The sequence below is a fragment of the Cynocephalus volans genome, chromosome 12, assembly GCF_027409185.1.
Source record: "Cynocephalus volans isolate mCynVol1 chromosome 12, mCynVol1.pri, whole genome shotgun sequence".
NCBI lineage: Eukaryota > Metazoa > Chordata > Mammalia > Dermoptera > Cynocephalidae > Cynocephalus > Cynocephalus volans.
This window is the reverse complement of record NC_084471.1, coordinates 20,313,795-20,333,010: the sequence shown is the minus strand read 5'-3', so window position 1 is coordinate 20,333,010 and position 19,216 is coordinate 20,313,795. Positions and strand designations below refer to the sequence as shown.

The window sequence follows — 19,216 nt, the reverse complement described above, 5'->3', positions numbered from 1 at the left end:
CTGATTAGCATAATCTCCCCACCCACACAGCACCCCCAAAGGCATACCACTCGTCCCTCCGGGGGGACAAAGGCTGACGTCAGCCGACCCCCTCCCCATTTTGTCCTCCGCCCTTCCCGACAGGGCTAGCAGTGGAATTGCGGAAACTCGAAGAGAGGGCGAGCGTGATTGGTGGGGCCGCCGTCACGTGACGATCACTACGTGCATTGGCCTCGGAGGAGCCGGAAGTGCCCCGCGGAAGGGGTGCTCTTGGTGGGGTCCGGGTGTGGGAAGGAGTTAGAGACTTGGGGGAGGAGCCTGGGGCCCAGCTGCTGTCCTGGCCCTGCCAACAATCGGGCCCAAGACTCTGGTCCCGTAGTGTCGCCGTCCATACGCCGCTGTACTACAGAGACCAGTCGCCCGTCTGCCTGGCAGGAGAAGCCGCCCGCGGAAGCGGCCTCGGAGAATGGAAGCGGAGAACGCGGGCAGGTAGGCCGAGGCAGGCCGCCGCCCCACCCTCACGCCCCTCCCGGCGGGCGAGTGCGCACACGCAGGGGTCTTTAAATACCGCGGCCCGAGCACAAAGGCCGGGGCCGCGCGTGCGCACCGCGGGGCTGGGTGGGCCCCTCCTCACCACGCGGGCGGCCGGGGCAGCGCCGAGGGGCGCCGTGTGCGGCTGGACCCGTCTTTTAGTTCTCCTGATAACCTGCTGGCTTTAGAATATATTTGCAAGCAGTCAGCAGTCTCTGGTTAATATCTCTTTCCAGATGTCGTTCTTGGCCACATTTCCCTTCACCCTCCATTACCGTGCAAAGAGCTGTAGAGATCGAGTGTCACATGTATCCAGCTCCAGTTTTCACTTTAAAGTTAGTAGATTTACTGTGGCTTCTCCAAAAGTTTACCAAAAGCAATGTTAAGGGTCACACGATAGATAATATCTCTATGGGAATATGTATAACACTCTTCGACAAGTCAATCTAAAAATTGTCTTTGAGGGCCGGCCCTGTGGCTCACTCAGGAGAGAGCGGCGCTCTAGCGCCGAGGCCGCGGGTTCGGATCCTATATAGGGATGGCCGGTGCGCTCACTGGCTGAGCGTGGTGCGGACCACACTGTGCCGAGGGTTGCGATCCCCTTACCAGTCGAACAAAAAAGAAAAATTGTCTTTGAGTTTTCCAGTGGTTTGGGGGACGATCTTAAGAATCAGTGTCCTTTGGGAGTGTTAGATAAGTTAAGAGAAAGGTTTGCAAAAACAGAGATTTAGAGATTTGAACTCCTGGCAGAAAGCTAAATGAGAAAAGTAGATGTGATGACAGAATCCTTAAAAAGAAAAGGAGTGATGGTTTACATTGAGATAAAATACTATTAAATCTAACTAAGAGTTATCCTGACTCTGAGTGGCCAATGGATGCTGAACTTAAGCAAGACACGACACTTCTATGAATCTGCTTATGTCTGTTAAAAAAGGATATCTCGAATTTGGTTCTGACATGCTGCAAATTGGTGTTGTCTGGATAGGACAAGGGCTACTGCGAGGCTAATGTCTCAAATCCTACTCACAGCGCCAGTTGTCTAGCTCTTAACCCTGTTCATGATGCCAGTTGTAAAGTTAGGTGACCACGCTAGTTGTCACGGCTCTTTTACCTGCTGGTAATCCTGCACCGACTGAGTCGATTGTTGAGCTCGGACTCAATTCACAAGCCCATTCACAGACTGGGTCACAAACCCTTCACATGCCAGGCTGGATCACCAAACCCCTTCACGCAGGCGTATAAGCTAGGCAACCAGCCACATAGTCCTTGGAAGCCGCAGGTCTAGAAAAACATGGCCGTGCAGGGTGGGCACCCGAGGCAGTAAAACATCAGCCAAAGTGGCACCACCTTGCAGGCATACTTACTCCACCCACACACATACAATGTTTACGGAACCACCCTGAACTGGCTCTGAGGCGAGGGGAGCCTGACCATATTGTTCCATTTTTCCAACAATCCACCCCTTCAGGGTCCCTTGCCGTATGATCTACGTGTTCAGAATCTTCCGCAATGTTCCCTTAGCAAGGGTAAATGACCCTTACATTTACATAACCTATTGTCTGTTCAGTATGCCATAAGGCTTGCAGGTCTGTCCTTTTAACTGTCAGCTGCATATGTCCAGTTAGTAGTAACCATTGGTGTGATCCTCCATGCAAATCATGTAGTCATACCGATGGGCAGTTCAGTGCATATTCAGCAGGCCGATATGTTGATTACATGGCTCTGGTGTAGTGCCTGCAGCCAGAACACTACAGGCGAAAAGACAGGAGAGTTATTGGTACCAATAGGGGAAGTTCTCGCCCCTCTGGTAAGATACATGCCAGTTTGCCATCCTGAGAAATTGCAGGAGTAGGTATCTTACCTGGCTTATGATACCATACTTTATCTGCTAACACTGTTGGATCTGTAGGGTCTACATGTAACAGTATAGGGGGACTCATAATTGGCCATAATGATAATACAAATGTGCCCTTTGGAATAGAGCACTCATCTGTTCCAGGCCATGTCACCTTTACTCAAGGAGGCCAGGTACTTGTCACCCAAGGTGAAACTTGCAAGCCTTCCTCTAATCCTTTTCCCTAAGGTCCTATTAAACCTACCCGGAATATATGGGGTCTTTTATTCTGCAAGGCCATTCCCATTGTACTGTCTGTCCCTGTTGCAAACAGGTTGGGGCCAGTAAGAGAATATTTCTATTCTTGCCATATCCTGGCTTCAAAAGCTTATCTTTAGTGGTAATTTGCAGCTGTATAGGTGCTGCAGCTGTGTGCGACAGAGCTTCCACTGGGGAGTCCGCCCTTGCAGGGTCTCTCGTTTAGAATTCTGACTGTTGGCCATAATTGCCGTGCCCTCCCCTTCAGGGATGGGGGTTGGGTAGATAGCCTTAGTCCCTTTTTTAAAAGGCCTTCGTACATTCAATCATTCCCGCTGCCTGGGGATAATATGGCACATGTAACTTCCACTGAATGGAAAACTGTAGCATCCACCTCCATGGGTAATGGTTGTGTCAAAGTTTCCTCCACAACCTCTGCTAGGCCTAGCACAGTTTGCAGCTCTTTGGACAGAGGACTCATTGACACAGTGCTCCTTTGTTCTATATATGCTCCCCATTTAGACAAAGTGGGAGTCTGAGCTATACCTCTTTGAGAGTTGGTTGCCCATGTGTGCAGCCAACCTATTATGGGGTATGTCATCCTTACTAGGACTTTGGCAGTTCCTGTGATAGCTTCAGTGGCTATCAAGGCAGAATACACAACTGCTAACTGCTTTTCTATTAGGGTGTAGCGCGCTTCAGCACCCTTCCTGAGCTGAGACCAGAATCCTACAGGTGTGCAGAATCAGTCTTGTCTCTGCCTCAAATCCCATCCTAACCCCTCCTGGGTTATATGTATGTCTAACTCAAATGGCTTAGTGGGGTCTGTCACTTGTAAAGCTTGTACTTGCTATATTGCCTTTTTCGTAGCCCAGTAAGCTTATTCTACTTCCTCAGTCCAATCCCAGAGGGCTCCTTTCTCTGTCAATGCATATAGTGAGCATGCCATTTGGGCCATTTGGGGTACAAAAGCTCTCCAATACCCCAAAAGTCCCAAATATGTCTGTAGCTGAGCCACTGTTGTGGGTCGAGCGTATGCCTATATCTTATCTGTAATAGTTTCTGGGATGAACCTCATCTTACCCGACCAGACCACTCCCAGGAATTTGACTGACAGCCCAGGTCCTTGCACTTTGGCTGTGTTCACGGCCCAACCACATTGTTCCAAGTGATTTAGCAGCATTGGAGCTGCCTGGGTTAAATCTGCAAGAGAATCAAGGGTTAGTAACACATCATCAGTATAGTGAAACATTGTAACCGTGCTGGGCCTAGTCCACTTGGGTAGGTCCCCAGCCACCAAACCATGACAGATGGTTGGGCTATGCAGATAACCTTAGGGCAATACTTGAAAGGTCCACTGTCTTCCTTCCCACATGAAAGCGAACTGATCTTGGCTATCAGCTGAGATTGGAATGGAGAAAAAAGCATTTGCAAGGCCCAATACATAATGATAAGTTCCCAGCTGAGTCATCAGCTGATCCATCAAGTCATGAACTGAAGGCACAGCTGCATGCAAAGGAGGCACTACTTTGTTCAGTACTCAATAATTTACAGTCATTCTCCAGGTACCATCAGGCTTTTTCACTGGCCATACCGGAGCATTAAATGGGCTTTGAGCCAGACGAACTCTAATTCCAATATAGTAGCACTTATCTCTGCATGTCCTCCTGGTAGGCGATACTGCTTTTCATTAACTACACGTCTTGGCTTGGCTAACACCTGTGGGTCATGTTTAGCATATCCTCGTAACACAGGCTTTACTGTCTGTATTTGCAGCCGAAATTCTCCAACTGTTGTTTGCAGGTGCAAACCATAAAGTACATCTGTTCCCAAGATGTATTCAGCTACGGGAGATACATATACAGTATATACACGAGGAGGTAATCTTCCTATGCCCAATGGCAGTGACACAGCTTTGACCTCAGTAGTATGTTTTCCATAGCCATCTATACGAACTGTGGTCCCTGGAAACTTATCTGCATTGCCATATATCAGGCTACATTCTGCACCTGTATTCACCAATGCCAAAACACACTGCACATTCGTCCTCGACCAATATATTACCAGTTTAGCATGAGGCCTCTGGTCCTTGCCTGCCCCCAAAAGACGAGTACCTTGGCCTGCTCCCTAATCAGAATGGAACAGTTCATCCGCCTCCTCGGGGACAACCAAAAAGTCCTTTAAATCCACTGAGCATACCTTGCTACCTGTTTCCCAATGTTTGGTGAAACACTGTTCAGGGCGCAATTGCTGCCACAAGACAAACAGGACTGCATTTGGCTGCCGGTCAATTTTCTTTTTATCAACCCCTGCTGCAAGCAAGTCAAGCCACATCTGCTTATGGCTAGTCTTGCTTGGTCCCTCTGGGATAAAATACCGAGTACTTCTTGAGGGTTTGGTCTTAGCCACCTTTTGGACCCCTTTTGCTTGTCTTCTATCCTCTACTTCACCCAAGCCAGATATCATGGTCATTATCTCATGTATAGGATGACCAATGTATGGGGCCAGTATGGCTATCAGCAACCCAAAGGACATTGATGGGGCATTTCACAGCACTATGTCTCTCATGCTGCCTGTAAAGTTCTCATCGTCCGGGCCACGAGTGTTCACATTAAACATGGACTGCCACATCCCCAGCTCTCAAATGATTTGGACCAGCTCAGCATACATTTGCCATTTACTAACAATCTTGGGCAATTCTCCAGCATTTGCCCACACGGTTCAGGCAGGTGCGTTCACCCAGTCCATCAAGGAGTGATTACCTCATCCAGGTGCATATCTGTGTCTATTTTGCAGCCGTTACCTCAGGGATGGGTGCAAGGTGATGGAAGCCAGTTTCTCCACCTCCTCACCAGAGCACATTTCACTATCCACCCATAGGTCTCATAACAGCAACAGCCAAGCAGCCAGGGTCTCCCCATGTTTCTGCCTGAACTGTCTCCCCAAGTCAACCAGTTCAACCTGGGTATACAGGACATAGGTAGTGAACTGGGTCACCTGTGGATCACCCACCAGTTGTCCGTCCAGTCCCATAAGCTGCTTGTGCCTCAATTTCTCATGCACAACAGGTTGTGCCTGGAGATGCTTGGTTTCCCCCAATTCACCATTGGGTTGGTCGTCTTCCCTGGTGTGAGGGGCAGGACTGGCCAGTTGCTGCACATTGTCCTCCAGGACATTTATCCATGCTTCCAACGACTCTGCTTTTTGCCTCGAATCTGCCAGTAGCTGCACATCATCTCCTAACAACTCTGCTTTCTGCTTCAGCTTTCAATCAGTTTGCAGCAGAGTGAGCAAAAGCCAGGCTCCGGTCAGCAGAAAAGTGGCCACCGGGCACCACACACTCAAAGACAGCCACATTTCTTCCCCCTCCCAAGGGATTTTCTGCCGTAGTACCTGGTCTATGCTGCCTTCCAGTACAGTGTGCAGCACAGGTCCGGGTCAACAGAAAGGTGGCCATAGGGCACAGCATATTTACAAATAGCTACATTTCCTCCTTCTTCCAAGGGCTTTCAGCTCCTGTATCTGCTCAGAGTCCTGTCGAAGGCTACGCAAAATGTGGTGTAATCCTGCTCAACTACACCAATTTGTCGGGCATAATCCTGCCGACTACACCAATTTGTCTGGCTACAACAAGGGCTACTGCGAGGCTAATGTCTCGAATTTTGCTCACAGCTCCAGTTGTCTATCTCTTAACCCTGTTCATGATGCCAATTGTAAAACTAGGTGACCATGCTAGTTGTCGTGGCTCTTTTACCTGCCAGTAATCCTGCACCGACTGGGCCAATTGTCGAGCTCGGGCTGGGTCTGGAGCTCCCAGACCCCTCAAGCCCATCCACAGACTGGGTCACAAACCCTTCACACGCCAGGCTGGGTCACCAGACACCTTCACACAGGTCTATAAGCTAGGCAACCAGCCACACAGTCCTTGGAAGCCACAGGTCTGGAAAAACATGGCTGCGCAGGGTGGGCGCCCAAGGCAGTAAAACACCAGCCAAAGTGGCGCCACCTTGCAGGCGCACTTACTCCACCCACACACATAAGATGTTTACGGAACCACCCTGAACCGGCTCTGAAGTGAGGGGAGCCTGACCAAATTGTTCCATTTTCCCAACAGGTGTTAATGTGGAAAGGGTGTACTTAACCAAAATAGTCTTAGCTTTTAGGAAAAGAGATATATGTAAAGTGTGTGCTTTATCCTGACTTTGTGGATCAAATCCTAGAATAAAGTACTGTACACTTCTTTCCTAAAAGAACTATAAAAGTAAGGCATTCACTAGAACTTGTGGAAATCTCTGCTACCCTTGTGATCTTACTTCAGTGCAGAATTAAAACCTGGGCAAAGCCTATCATCAAATGAACTACACATTATAAGACTTTATTCAGTGTCTTATAGCAAAATAATTTGATTCTGGTACACTGTTTAGCTCCAAGCTGTGACTTACATTGTCATAACTTCATTTATAGGTGTATATTCCATTTTTTGATTTTTTTGTTTGCAAAGCTTTCACCTTCAGGACATATGGAAAATTCTGTGTAATATTCTAAAGAGTTTATTCTTGGGGGTTCTGAAATGACTCAGCTCCAGGTAATCCTGAGAAAGTGAATTCTCTGTTATACTTGACTTTGTGCTAATCAAGGAATGGAATTATGGGTATAATAAATTTACTTTTTATTTTTAGAAGATTAATTTCAAAACATTCAAAAAAATTCCATGGATATAGACTCTTTTAAAAAGGGAAAATAGTTCAAGAGTCTTAAAAAGCCCTTACAGTCTAAAACAGAGAGGGGAAAAAAGTGAAAACTAGTATGTTTCCACTGAGCTCAAGCATGAAAAGGACATTTACCAAAGATGGAAAGTAGGATGCCAAATGAAAAATGACTGGAAGAGAGTGACATGGACCACTAGGAATACAGAAATACAGACAGGAAAGGTTAACCTTCAGATGAGATCAGGCTTTCTAGAAATGTTAAAGAACCCAGGAAGGACTGTTTTAATGAGATCTGAACAATGAAAAGGAAAAAAAGTTTTAAGTTTTCTGCCCAGTCCACTGGCACAGTGTCAGTACACAGAAAATGTAAGTACTTAGTTCTGATTTTGATTTTTCATCTCTTGTGTTAAGGAAGGTGATTATCAGACTAGAAATGGCAGAACAAATGTTTGAAAGAGATTTAAAGCTCAAGATCAATGATCACATTTAAGAGAACTTTTAGCTGCTCTAACAGAAAACATATGTCCTGGCCTGGATGAGTTGTATTTCAAAAGAGAGGCCAGATTACAGCAGTCTTTGAGGACTTGTAGAGAACAGTGCAGGGCCTGAAGTCTGGAAATAATCACATGGGTCTCTGTTCTTTCCAAAGGTAGAGTCTGTCCTCTATAGACATTGATTCTAAACAAAATTTTTACTTAGCATTGGTTACTGAGCATTTTTAAAAGGAACTCGTGACTACTAGGCTACAGTATAAGTTCAGAAAAAGGCAAGACCTATACAGTATTAGTTAGCATCAGGGGGATGTTGACAGGAGGTACCTAAAATTGTCTTTTATTATTATTATTATTATTATTATTATTATTGTAGATTTACTAAATTTTGTTTTTTAGGTTTTTGGGGTTTTTTTCCTGCAAAAAGTTTATTTCCATTTGGTCCAAGGCTTGGGAGAGGGCTCCAGGGTGGTTAAAAGCTGCCTAGTGCCTAGAGCATGAGGCTCAGGCAGAAGTCCTTCTACCAGAAGGTGCAGAAAGACCCATTAAAGGCTGCTGGGCTCTGGCAGCTCCTAGTCGTGCTTGACGGTGAGCCTTTTGAAGAGATATTCACCCAGCCTGTCCTTGGTGCAGGCCAGCCTGAGGAAATTAGTCAGGTGGTCGCCCGTCGTCAGGTGGACTCTCCTGGAGATCACAGAGGTGGGAATCTGTGTGGGCAGAACCGAGAGTGTGAAGATCCAGAAGGGCCTAGTTCAAGTTGTTCTCCAGGGCCATGGCGGATTCTGGGTCATCCAGGGTTTCACCCCACTCATCTTGAGACCATTTCTGCACATCCTGGAAGAGGGCACAGCCGCCACACTGGTTCAGCATCTTCAGGAGATGCTGGGCACCAACTTGCAGAAGAAGTGGCCCACAGCCCCTAGAGCCACATTGTCGTGGTTGAAATAGAAGCTGAGGGAGGAGTAGAGGTAGGAGGCCTACAGATGCAGATTGATCAGGCACTTAACAGTGGTCTCCACCTCGGTGGAATAATTCTGATGAATCTGGGAGCTAATGGTTGGTTGTCAGTATGGAGCTAACCACAAAAAAAAAACGGTATTCATTGGTCATTGAAGCAGAAGGTGACCGAGAAGATGTTCTCAGAGGTCATGAATCAAGAAGACGTTGGAGGGTGGTTGGAAGCTGGAAAAGAGGGAGTCCCTGGGTGTGTTCCGTCCAAACACTGTTGAAGTAAGAGATCTGCGGGACCTCTGGGCAGGCATGCTGCCAAGTGTTTTACATATGCCAATTAATGTAATCCTCATAACCAATGAATTAGGTGCTGTAATTCCCATTTTACAGACGTGGAAGCTGGAGGATAAAGAGGTTAAGGAACTTGCCCACAGAGCTAGTAAATGGCAGAGCCCAAAACTGAATACAAGTGGTCTGGCTTCTGTCTGCCTCCCTCGCTAACAACTGCCATACTGCTTTTCTTTGTGTGCAAAATGAAGCTGGACTGATGGCAGTCCAGTTGGGTGAAATAAAAAGCTGGTTTCCTACTGGAAGAATGAAGGGTAGACTAAAGAGTGTTCTATACTGATATGCCATGAAGTTCTAGCCCCAACTTTGTGCTTTTTAACATTTTAACAACTTCAAGGTGCTGATGGCATGGGGTTTGTGGAATAGACAGATTGAATTAGAGCCCACCTAAATCCTGACTGGCTGGAATGGTGAATCATCTTTTATAAAAGGAGGCACAATCCTGTACTCAGGTACAGAAAAGTCAATGGTAAAGTGTGGGATGAGGGAGAAGTAATATAAGGGCAGTTTTCATAGATGGTAAACCAGTATGAATCAACAGTATAATGCAGGTGCCAGTAAAGCTAATGTATTGTGTTCTGTATTTTGTCTCAAGAATGAGGCAGTTGATAGCCGTGCTCGGTTTCAGTCTGATGAGGCTCTGGAGTATTTTGTTGATTCTGAGCACCAAAAAATAACCAAATAGTGAAGAAACTTGAAATCATATTGTAATGAGGAATAGTTAAATGAACTGGGGTCTCTGTCTTATTTTAATCTTTGTATTCACAGTTTCTAGTAGACTGTGCACATGGTGAATACACACTTAGCAGTATCAAATGCAGTCTTGTAATAGTTATGCAGTCCATCATAGTTTATATAACTAGCCCCCTTTAGGCAAGCATTTAGATTATGTAGCACTTACTGTTTTGAAAGTATTCAGGATTATATATGCTTAAGTGAAGATAATAAAACATATTCAGGAAATAGCAATTTATCCCACTGTTAGGTATATACCCAAAGGAATTGAAATCAGTATGCCAAAGAGATGTCCACACCCCAAGTTCATTGCAGCATTATTCACAATAGCCAGTATATGGAAACAACCTAAGTGTCTATCAGTGGATGAATGGATTTTTAAAATGTGATATATATACACAATAGAATACTATCCTGCCTTTAAAAAGCAAAACAAACAAACAAAAAACCCAGAAAATTCTGTGATTTGTCACAACATGGATGAACCTAGAGGACATTATGCTAAGTGAAATAAGCCGGACAGAGAGACAAAAACCATATGATCTCACTTAAATGCAGAATTTTAAAAAGTTGAACTCATAGAAATAGAGTAGAATGGTGGTTACTAGATGCTGAGGGCAAGGGAAGCAGGCTGGACAGGGAAAGGGGAGACACTGGTCAATGGGTAAAAAGTTACAGTTACAAGGAATAAGTTCTGGGTTCTGTTGCACATTTCGGTGACTACAGGTTTTCTTTGTTTCCAATTTTTTTCCCCATACTATAACAATGTATATTTTAAAATAGTTAAAAGAGAGGATTTTAAATGTTCTCATCACAAAGAAATGATAAATATTTGGGCTGGCTTGGTTAGAGTGTGGTGCTGATAACACCGAGGTCAAGAGTTCAGATCCCTGTATCTGCCAGCCACCTCCTTCCCCCCAAAAAACAAAGAAATGATAAATATTTTAGGGTGATAAGTATGCTAACTAGCCTGATTTGATCATTCCACAATAGATACATGTATCACATGTATCAAGACATCACATTGCACCCCATATAGTTATTTGTCAATTAAAAATAAAACTTAAAAAATAAAAAAATTTTTAAAAAGAAAATAGCAACTTAAATCCTTAAAATAGCATAAAATAACTGAAGATTAAAGAAGTTAGAGTCATTAATTTTAGAGAAACCCTTAAATATTTAGTTTTTTGAAATCCAACATATCTGAATTAACTAGACTTCTTAACTCTGTGTGTCGGGGGGGGGGGGGTGTTTTGAGAAAGATTGTCAGAAAATACAGTTCATCAATTTCAGACAGCTATGAAAACCAATCTTGTGAGAACTGTAGTTCAGCAGAACAGGCATGCAAATGGAGGCTGGGAGAGAAGAAGGGGTAAACTGCAGGAAAAGGAGAGAGGTAGGGCAGAACAGAGGTAGTGCAGAACAGAACAGGGGACACACGTAAATGATGGGAGAAAAGTGAACACAGGGAAGTGAAAGCTTCATTATGTTTGTAAGTTTGGTATTAGGGAGTTATAGAAAATAAAATATCTTCGGGGTCTGTTCTGAGTCTAGACACATATAGTCCTGTTTTCTGCACGTTCTCAATGTATGTCGAAATCACTGAATCTAACCACTCATTTTCATGGTGAAGGACTGGAAGCTGGAGAGGAAGAATGACTTGACTCATTGCTCTTTGTTGCTATCCCTCTCCTAGAGAGTTATTGTTCAGAAACATTGTAGAATTCTGAATTATGAAGTGACAAATATAAATGCAACAAATGTATTTAAGAAATATTTTCATGCTGAGATTAAAACAGGTTTATGCTGCTTACAAATTTAGCTATTATTAAAAAAATTAAATTATTCAGAACTCTTTCATTTCCTAGCATTCAAGTTCATGAGGTTTTTGTGTAGATATAATGCTTTTTTCTGCCAAATAATAAGAATGTTGTAATCCATCCTCTTTTGTTCTGGCTGTTAGAAAGCTGTTGAGATGACCGGGCTAAATTTAACATTCAAAGATAGTAGATCACCTTAGAACTAACACATTCTGTTTTCCATAGCTTTATTTTTATTTTTCTGTACTAACTTATCGTAAAGTGCCACAGATTGTTTTTAGAAAGATGAGGAGGTTCGTCATTATTATAGATACGTTTCTGGGTTCTTTTTTCAAAATTGATACATATCTCTAAGTACAAAAGTTCAGATTCTTTTTCTTCATTATGTTTTACTTTTTATTCAGCCAACTGTGATTTCTAGAATTTTGATTTTTGGTTTCTGAGTCCCAGAATTTCTGAAGATGCTTAATGATCCCTAATTATACTAAGGTAGCCATAATTTATAAAATTTTTTTAAAGTGGAGAATCCTTTTTTAGTGTGAATGGTATCTACCGAATTTGTGTATTTTAAATTTGGATTTTGTGAAGTGCTCAAAGTGGGACACATCCAAGAAACTCTGAAAGTGGTAGCAAGAAACATGGGGGAGAGTAGTAGATAGATTGCCTTCCTGACCATGTGACAGACTAAGAACTCCTGCATTCTTTTGGCCACTCATTCATTGTGACCGTGTCTTTACTTGTATATATTCAAATTAAAGGAGCTAGTAGCATTTCAGGTAAAATGCCATTACCCACAATCAAAAGTTGCAGCCCGTTTTATCAGAATTTCCACGGGTTAACTGCTAAAGATCTCTTGATCTAACCTAGCCATATCCAACTCCTCACTAGAATATTTAAATCATAAACACATAACAACCAATATTCTAACAATTTATTGAAAAGAGCTGCTAATAGTATTAAAGAGAAGAAGTGTGGAAAACGGGACATTTTTTCTGCCAGGCAGGTTTCTAAGCACTTCATTTCTCTTTGTTTTTACATTTTAACTTCTAGTCCCTGTGTACATAGTTTCCCCATGTGCAGCCTTAGTTTACAGTACTGTTTTGTATTCTTTTACACTTTAAAATACATATTAAATTTTCTGCTTTTATATAATATCAATAAATTTAATTTTTAATAGATAATATTTTCTCATGTTAATGTACTATAGTTTACTAAATCGTTGTATCATCTTTATTTTTTTAATAATCTGAGAACAATATATTTAAAGAAATGAAACTTTTAAGATATTGTATAATATTTTTCTCACTAATTCTTAACCTTTTCTTTACCAGCTTACCCTTAAAGACAGCTTGAAGTCAAAAATGCCTCTCCAGTGGTTTGTCCATTGGGATTGTGCCCCTGTTTATCTTTGAGCATCCAGCATTCTGGCCTAGCCACCCACAAGTAGTCCATAACCCTGTGTCTCCCTAAGCCATTTAAGCTTATCCAGGGAATGCTTTATTGCCCCTTTTTTTCCCTTAACCATTTTATTGAGATAATGATTTACATACTACAGAGTTCATCCATTTAAAGTGTCCTCATTTTCCTTTTTGATCTCTGCTTTCTGGGCTCCCTACTCTCTTTCTCTGCAAGTCGTGGAGGAAGAAAACTAATAAGTTAGAGTGTCTTGTCACAGAAAACATGACCTTTCTCTACAAATAGTAAACTGTACTTTTCCATTTTATTTCCTAGTGTTTTTTTTCCTCCTGTATGACATTATTTGGCATTAGCTATAATTTGAGTTTCATCAATATGTGATCGCTCCCCTAACTTTGTGCTGATGGCAACAGCTTGAGCTAGTGGCTTAAGGTCATCAGAAATGTTTTTTTGAAATTGTTTTCTTTGAAGGCCTACGTGGCTTTACTTTGAACAGAGTTTAGATCGTGTTCAGAAGAGAAGTTTAGAGGGTTTTTTTCTTTTATAAACTCAACAGCTATTTACAAAATATCTGCTTCTAGTTTCTATTTAGTGGCTATCTTAGCCTTTTTATGCTGCTGGATAATTTATAAGTGGTAGAAGTTTATTTGGCACATGGTTCTGGAGGCTAGGAAGTCCAAGATCGAAGGGCTACATCAGGTGAGGGCCTTCTTGCTGCGTCCTAACATAATGGAAGGCATCACGTGGTGAGAGAGAGACAGACAGACAGATAGACAGAAAAAGACACAGGGAGAGGGCCTAACTCATCCTTTTATCAGACCCCACTCCTGCAATAACCTAATCCTGCGATAATGGCATTAATCTATGAGGCTCTGCCCTTATGACCTAATTACCTCTTAAAGGTCCCATCCCTCAGTAGTATTGCATTGGATATTAGGTTTCCAACACATGAATTTGAGAGAACACGTTCAAACCATAGCAGTGACAAACCCCCCAAAATACCACCAACAACAAAATAACAAATCTAGTGAAAAAATAAGTAAATAGGCAAAGAAGCCAAAAGAGAACCTTAAGTTAGATTGGAGGGGCTCTTTGTGACAAAATGATTACTGAACATAGGGAACAAATTGTATTTGTGAACATTTGAACCCTGTATGGTTGACAGGCCTTTCAAGTCTATCTACTAAAAAATTCCCATGATCCCATTTCAGAGAAAATACAGACTGACTTGACAGGACTGGTAAGTTTTATTGGTGACACATCTTATCATTAAACAGTATGAGAATTAATGTTTGGCAAATAAGCACTCAGTAAAGGTTGGGCGAATGTGTGCATACAAGAATAGATCCTCCTCCTCTCTCTCCTTCCCTATTTACTCTAAGTAAATATTACAGTCTGGTTACAGAATGTTTGGATCCTGAAGATATTTTTTTTCAGCTGATCATTTAAACTTACATTTGGGTAATTTTATTGTTATTGTATCTTATACTTAATTTTTCTTTCAGCTATTCCCTTCAGCAAGCTCAAGCTTTTTATACCTTTCCATTTCATCAAATGACAGCTGAAGCTCCTAGGATGGCGGTTATAAATGAACAGCAAATGCCAGCAGAAGTTCCAGCCCCAGCTCCTGCTCAAGAACCTGTACAAGGTATTTTTCACCATGATAGTTTAGAAAATTAGATATTGGATCAGCCAACTTATGAAAGAAAGGGCTTTATGATGAATTTTAGATCCATTTTAGTGTTAAAAAATGTAATCCACTTTTTAAGTATTTAGTATGTGCTGAGCACTGTGATAGTTTCTGGGGAATAAAAGAACATGGATCCTGTCTTCAGATATCTTACAACCTAATAGAGGAAATTAATAAGTGAACACATTATACCTCAGCGTACTAAGTGGTAAAGAGGTACACAGGATGAATGCTCTGAGTTTGTGAGGTTGGCACCTAACTTGGACGGAGGGTTCAGAGGCAGCTTCTCAGAGCAAGGAAACAATACCAGAGCTCTGAAATTCCAAGGGTAAGGAGACTTCATCCCATGAAGAACAGAGTGGGTAGGGTTCCAGGCTGAGGGAGCAGCATGCGCCAAGGCACAGACATGAAGAAGCATGACACAGTAAAAAAACAGTGATTCTGTTCACAGGAGTCTGGAATATAGCAAGGAAATGGTGAGAGATGAGGCTGGATGGGGGTAGTTGAGGCTTGTTTTTTATCCTAGAGAATGTCTATTCTGTCCCAAAGGCAATAGGGAGTTGTTGAAAGAATGTAAGCAAAGTACTGATTTAAGTAGATTGGCATTTTAAAAAATCAGTCTGGAAATATTATAGAGGATAGACTGGGTGATAGAGAGCAAGGCAGAAGTTGGAGGCAAGGAGTAGATTAGATTCTATTTGAATAAACTGGGGAAGAGATGAGGAGAACATGAAGGGCTGGAGAAAGACAGAATTAGGAAATACTCAGGAGGTAGAATTACCCAGCCATGGTTAATGGATTTCATGTGGGGGCTGAGGAAGAAAGAGGTGTCTGGAAGTAACTCCCAGGGTTCTGGCGTAGGTAGTTGATTGAAGGAAGCACCATTCACAAAGACAGCGATTTAAAAGAGTAGGAGAGTAGATTTTGGGGGGGGGGGGGGGCGGTGGAGAGAAGGTAATGATTTTCTCCAGTGTCACAGTATTTCTGTGAGAAATGTGTTCAGAATTTCGTTTAAGATTCCAGGAACACACCTAACTCCAATGCATTGGAGATACCTCCTGTACTTGTCTCTACCACGTTTCTGGACAGGGAGCACTAGGACTTGTCACCACTAGGACAAGCCAGTGGTGGTGGATCCCTTGGCACAGGGAGTGGCTAAAGCAGTATGAGGCAGTAGTGATGAAGGACTACCTTGATTCTGCCAGACTTGGTGGGGGACATCAAAGAAGAGTAGAACAGGGTATGGGCCTGAGAAATTAGGAGAGATGTTAAAGAATTAAGGGTCAGAAACCAAGGCTTCCTATTGGGTAATTTGGTCAGAAGTTCTCAACCAAGTGTGATTTTGCCCCACGAGGGACATCTGGCAGTGTCTGGAGACATTTTTGATTATCATAACTGGCAGACTGTTACTAACATCTAATAGGTAGAGGCCAGGGATGCTGCTGTTAAATGTTCTATAATGTGCAAAACAGCCTCCCACAACAAAAAATTATCCATCCTAAAATATCAATAGTGCAGAGGTTGAGAAACTCTGCTTTAGGTCCTGAGATCGGATCCCTAGTCTTACCTTTTGATAAATACTGCCAGCCCATATATTTCACCCTCAGCACCTCTGAATTCACCTCTGTCACTGTGAGTAGATCAGAATATACCTCACAATCTCTAAAACAAGCCCATGAACCATTTGAGGTTTCTCTACTACTGGAAATTATGGAGAAATTGAGTTAAAATGTTTCCCTTCCTTCCTGTTTTTCTATTTATTCTTACATTTGTTTACTTTATTATTTATGTATTTATATTTAGAATTCTTATAAAATGGTATGTAGATACTTTGTATCCCCAGGGAGGCCAAGATGCCAAATAAGATTGTGTGGAAAATCAATCTATGAGTATCATGTGAGTTTCTTCCCAAGAACAGCTTGCAGGGGAGGGAAAGTGTGGGGTAGGGCCTGCATGAACCTAGTTCTAGGGTCAAAGAAGGGGAAGATATTGCAGAGGAGATTGGTGTTGGGCAATATAATAATGTAGTTTTGGGGAGATAGGTCAAAAGGTAACTTTTTCATAGGCTGACTTTTCTGGGAAAGCTGCTAAAGTTTCTAAGTTAAGGTTTTCTTCATCTATATTATGGAAATCATTGTGTTTCAGAGGCTCCAAAGGGAAGGAAAAGAAAACCCAGAGCAACAGAACCAAAAAAACCAGTGGAACCCAAAAAACCTGCTGAGCCAAAAAAATCTGGCAAGTCCACAAAATCAAAAGAAAAGCAAGAAAAAATTACAGACACATTTAAAGTAAAAAGAAAAGTAGACCGTTTTAATGGTGTTTCAGAAGCTGAACTTTTGACCAAGACTCTCCCTGATATTTTGACCTTCAATCTGGACATTGTGATTGTAAGAATTTTTGTCCTTGTTTGATTTTATAAATAGCATTGGTAGATTAGCTTAACAGTTGTCCTTGCAAATAGCATTTTGCTGAAAATCATTTCTAAGAATCCCTTTAGTGGTAAATGGTGTCACCCTGATGAGGTTGTATTATATGGGAGTGCTCTGAGGGTGGGCTCCAGATTGGGGCTGTTTGGGTTCAAATCCTGTCACAAAGTATAATCTTGGACAAGCCTTAATCTTTCTAAACACCAGTTTCCTGACTGATGAGACAGAAGTGTGATACTAATACCTCCCTCACGGGTTGCAAGAAATAATCCACATGAATCACTTAGATTGCTCGATACCTATGAGTACTCCATAAATGATAGCACTGATTTTGAACTTCTATTTTTGTCAGTAACTGTAAGAAACATCAGCATGTGAACAACTGTGTAGGTGATGTAGAGTAAGGTATATGTTGGGAGTGAGAACCAGACTTGGGCTCAGACTGATTGATTGCTCTAGGACCTCCCTCTTTCCAGACTGAAGGCAGCCTGGTTGGGTGAGGCTATGGGGGCTGGAGTCATGAGGGAATGAATCTGGTTTGTAAAAACCGCAGCAAGGGCCGGCCCATGGCTCACTCGGGAGAGTGCGGTGCTGATAACACCAAGGCCAAGGGTTCAGATCCTTATATAGGTGGCCGGTTAGCTCACTTGGGAGAACGTGGTGCTGACAACACCAAGTCAAGGGCTAAGATCCCCTTACCAGTCATCTTTAAAAAAAAAAAAAAAAACGACAACAAAACCTTTAATGTAAAGGAAATCTCTTTCCTCCTTGTGGAATACTTTGTTAATCAAGAGTAGTAATCAATCAATGGTATTGCTTATGATAATAGATTAAATTTGTATTTTAATCAATTCAATTTTGTCTACCACTTCTTTATAGAAGCCCTAGGCTTTAGCCCTACTTTTTGAGACTAAAATTTATATTATTTTGTTTGTAGATCGGTATAAACCCAGGACTAATGGCTGCTTACAAAGGGCATCATTACCCTGGGCCTGGAAACCATTTTTGTAAGTGATTACTTTTTTTATTAATTTATTTTCAAATTAGATATCTTTGTTAATAGGTTTTTTAAAACCAATTATGTTTTTAAAAAGAGAGACTGTGTGTACATATACATTCATGTTTCATGTTTTCTCTTTGTGTGTGTGTGTGCGTGAAAATAAGGGTTTGAAATTATATGCCACTGTTAACATTTTGTTGTATGAGAATGGACAGGCATGAAAAAGAATAGTTTCTCTGTTCGAATTGTTTTCAATAAGTTTTACTTCTTTTTTTAAATGATTTTTTTAAAATTGTCATCTACAGACATTAGTAACATTAATATATCTTTGTGGCAGTGCAGATGGTATACTGACTTTTCCAGATTTCTGTTGATCTTATTTCCTAAGAGTGATGAAAGCGTTGATCATTGGCAATCAAGTTGTAATAGTTATGAAATGCTGCAACTGGAGACATTCTCTACAGATACTTTGTATCTAGCTGAAAACAGTTGTAAAGACCCTCATACTATTAGAGTGACATTTAAAACCAAGTATAACTACTGTCAATTGTTGATTTATATATAAAGTCGTCTTACATATAAATTGTCTTAACACAGCATAGCAGAATAATGCATGCAGTAGGCCCTCAGGAAATATTAGTTGATTATTTAAGTAACATTAAAAGCATTTAGGGCAAATGATAATGCATTTTTGGAACTAATAACATACTGTCTTCATTATTTAAAAAAAAATTTTGTAGGAAAATTTGAACTTTTAGATTTTTCCTGTGTCAGGGTGTTTGAGTGTTTTTAGTCTATTGGTGTATGTTTATCTGTGAGGTATTCCGGGGATGGGGAATGGTATCATCAATTATTATGTACTGAGTAGCTATGTATTCTCAGAGAGGCATTTACCTTAACCCACTGTGAAAAGGAGGTACTAATAGTATAAGACAATTGTGATGATTAAGTCAGAGAATCTTATGAAAAGGGCTTAGCATTGTACCCAACACATAGTATAGTAATTGCTCAATATAGTATTTGACCTA

At 41.9% G+C, this 19,216-nt stretch overlaps 1 protein-coding gene and 1 pseudogene across 3 annotated transcripts in view; one reads left to right on the top strand and one right to left on the bottom strand.

Moving 5' to 3' along the window:
• Positions 1–256: 256 nt before the first annotated feature.
• The window catches only part of TDG (thymine DNA glycosylase), a 69,899-nt gene continuing 50,939 nt past the window's right edge, over positions 257–19,216 (top strand). For all 3 annotated transcript variants that reach the window (XM_063075229.1, XM_063075228.1, XM_063075227.1), the window contains exons 1-4: positions 257–468; positions 14,578–14,720; positions 16,908–17,149; positions 18,126–18,195. In XM_063075229.1, coding sequence (XP_062931299.1) covers positions 446–468; positions 14,578–14,720; positions 16,908–17,149; positions 18,126–18,195 — 478 coding nt within the window. In that variant the 5' untranslated portion in view covers positions 257–445. The remainder of the gene's footprint in view (positions 469–14,577; positions 14,721–16,907; positions 17,150–18,125; positions 18,196–19,216) is intronic.
• LOC134360916 (ferritin light chain-like) lies at positions 8,375–9,064 on the bottom strand (annotated as a pseudogene).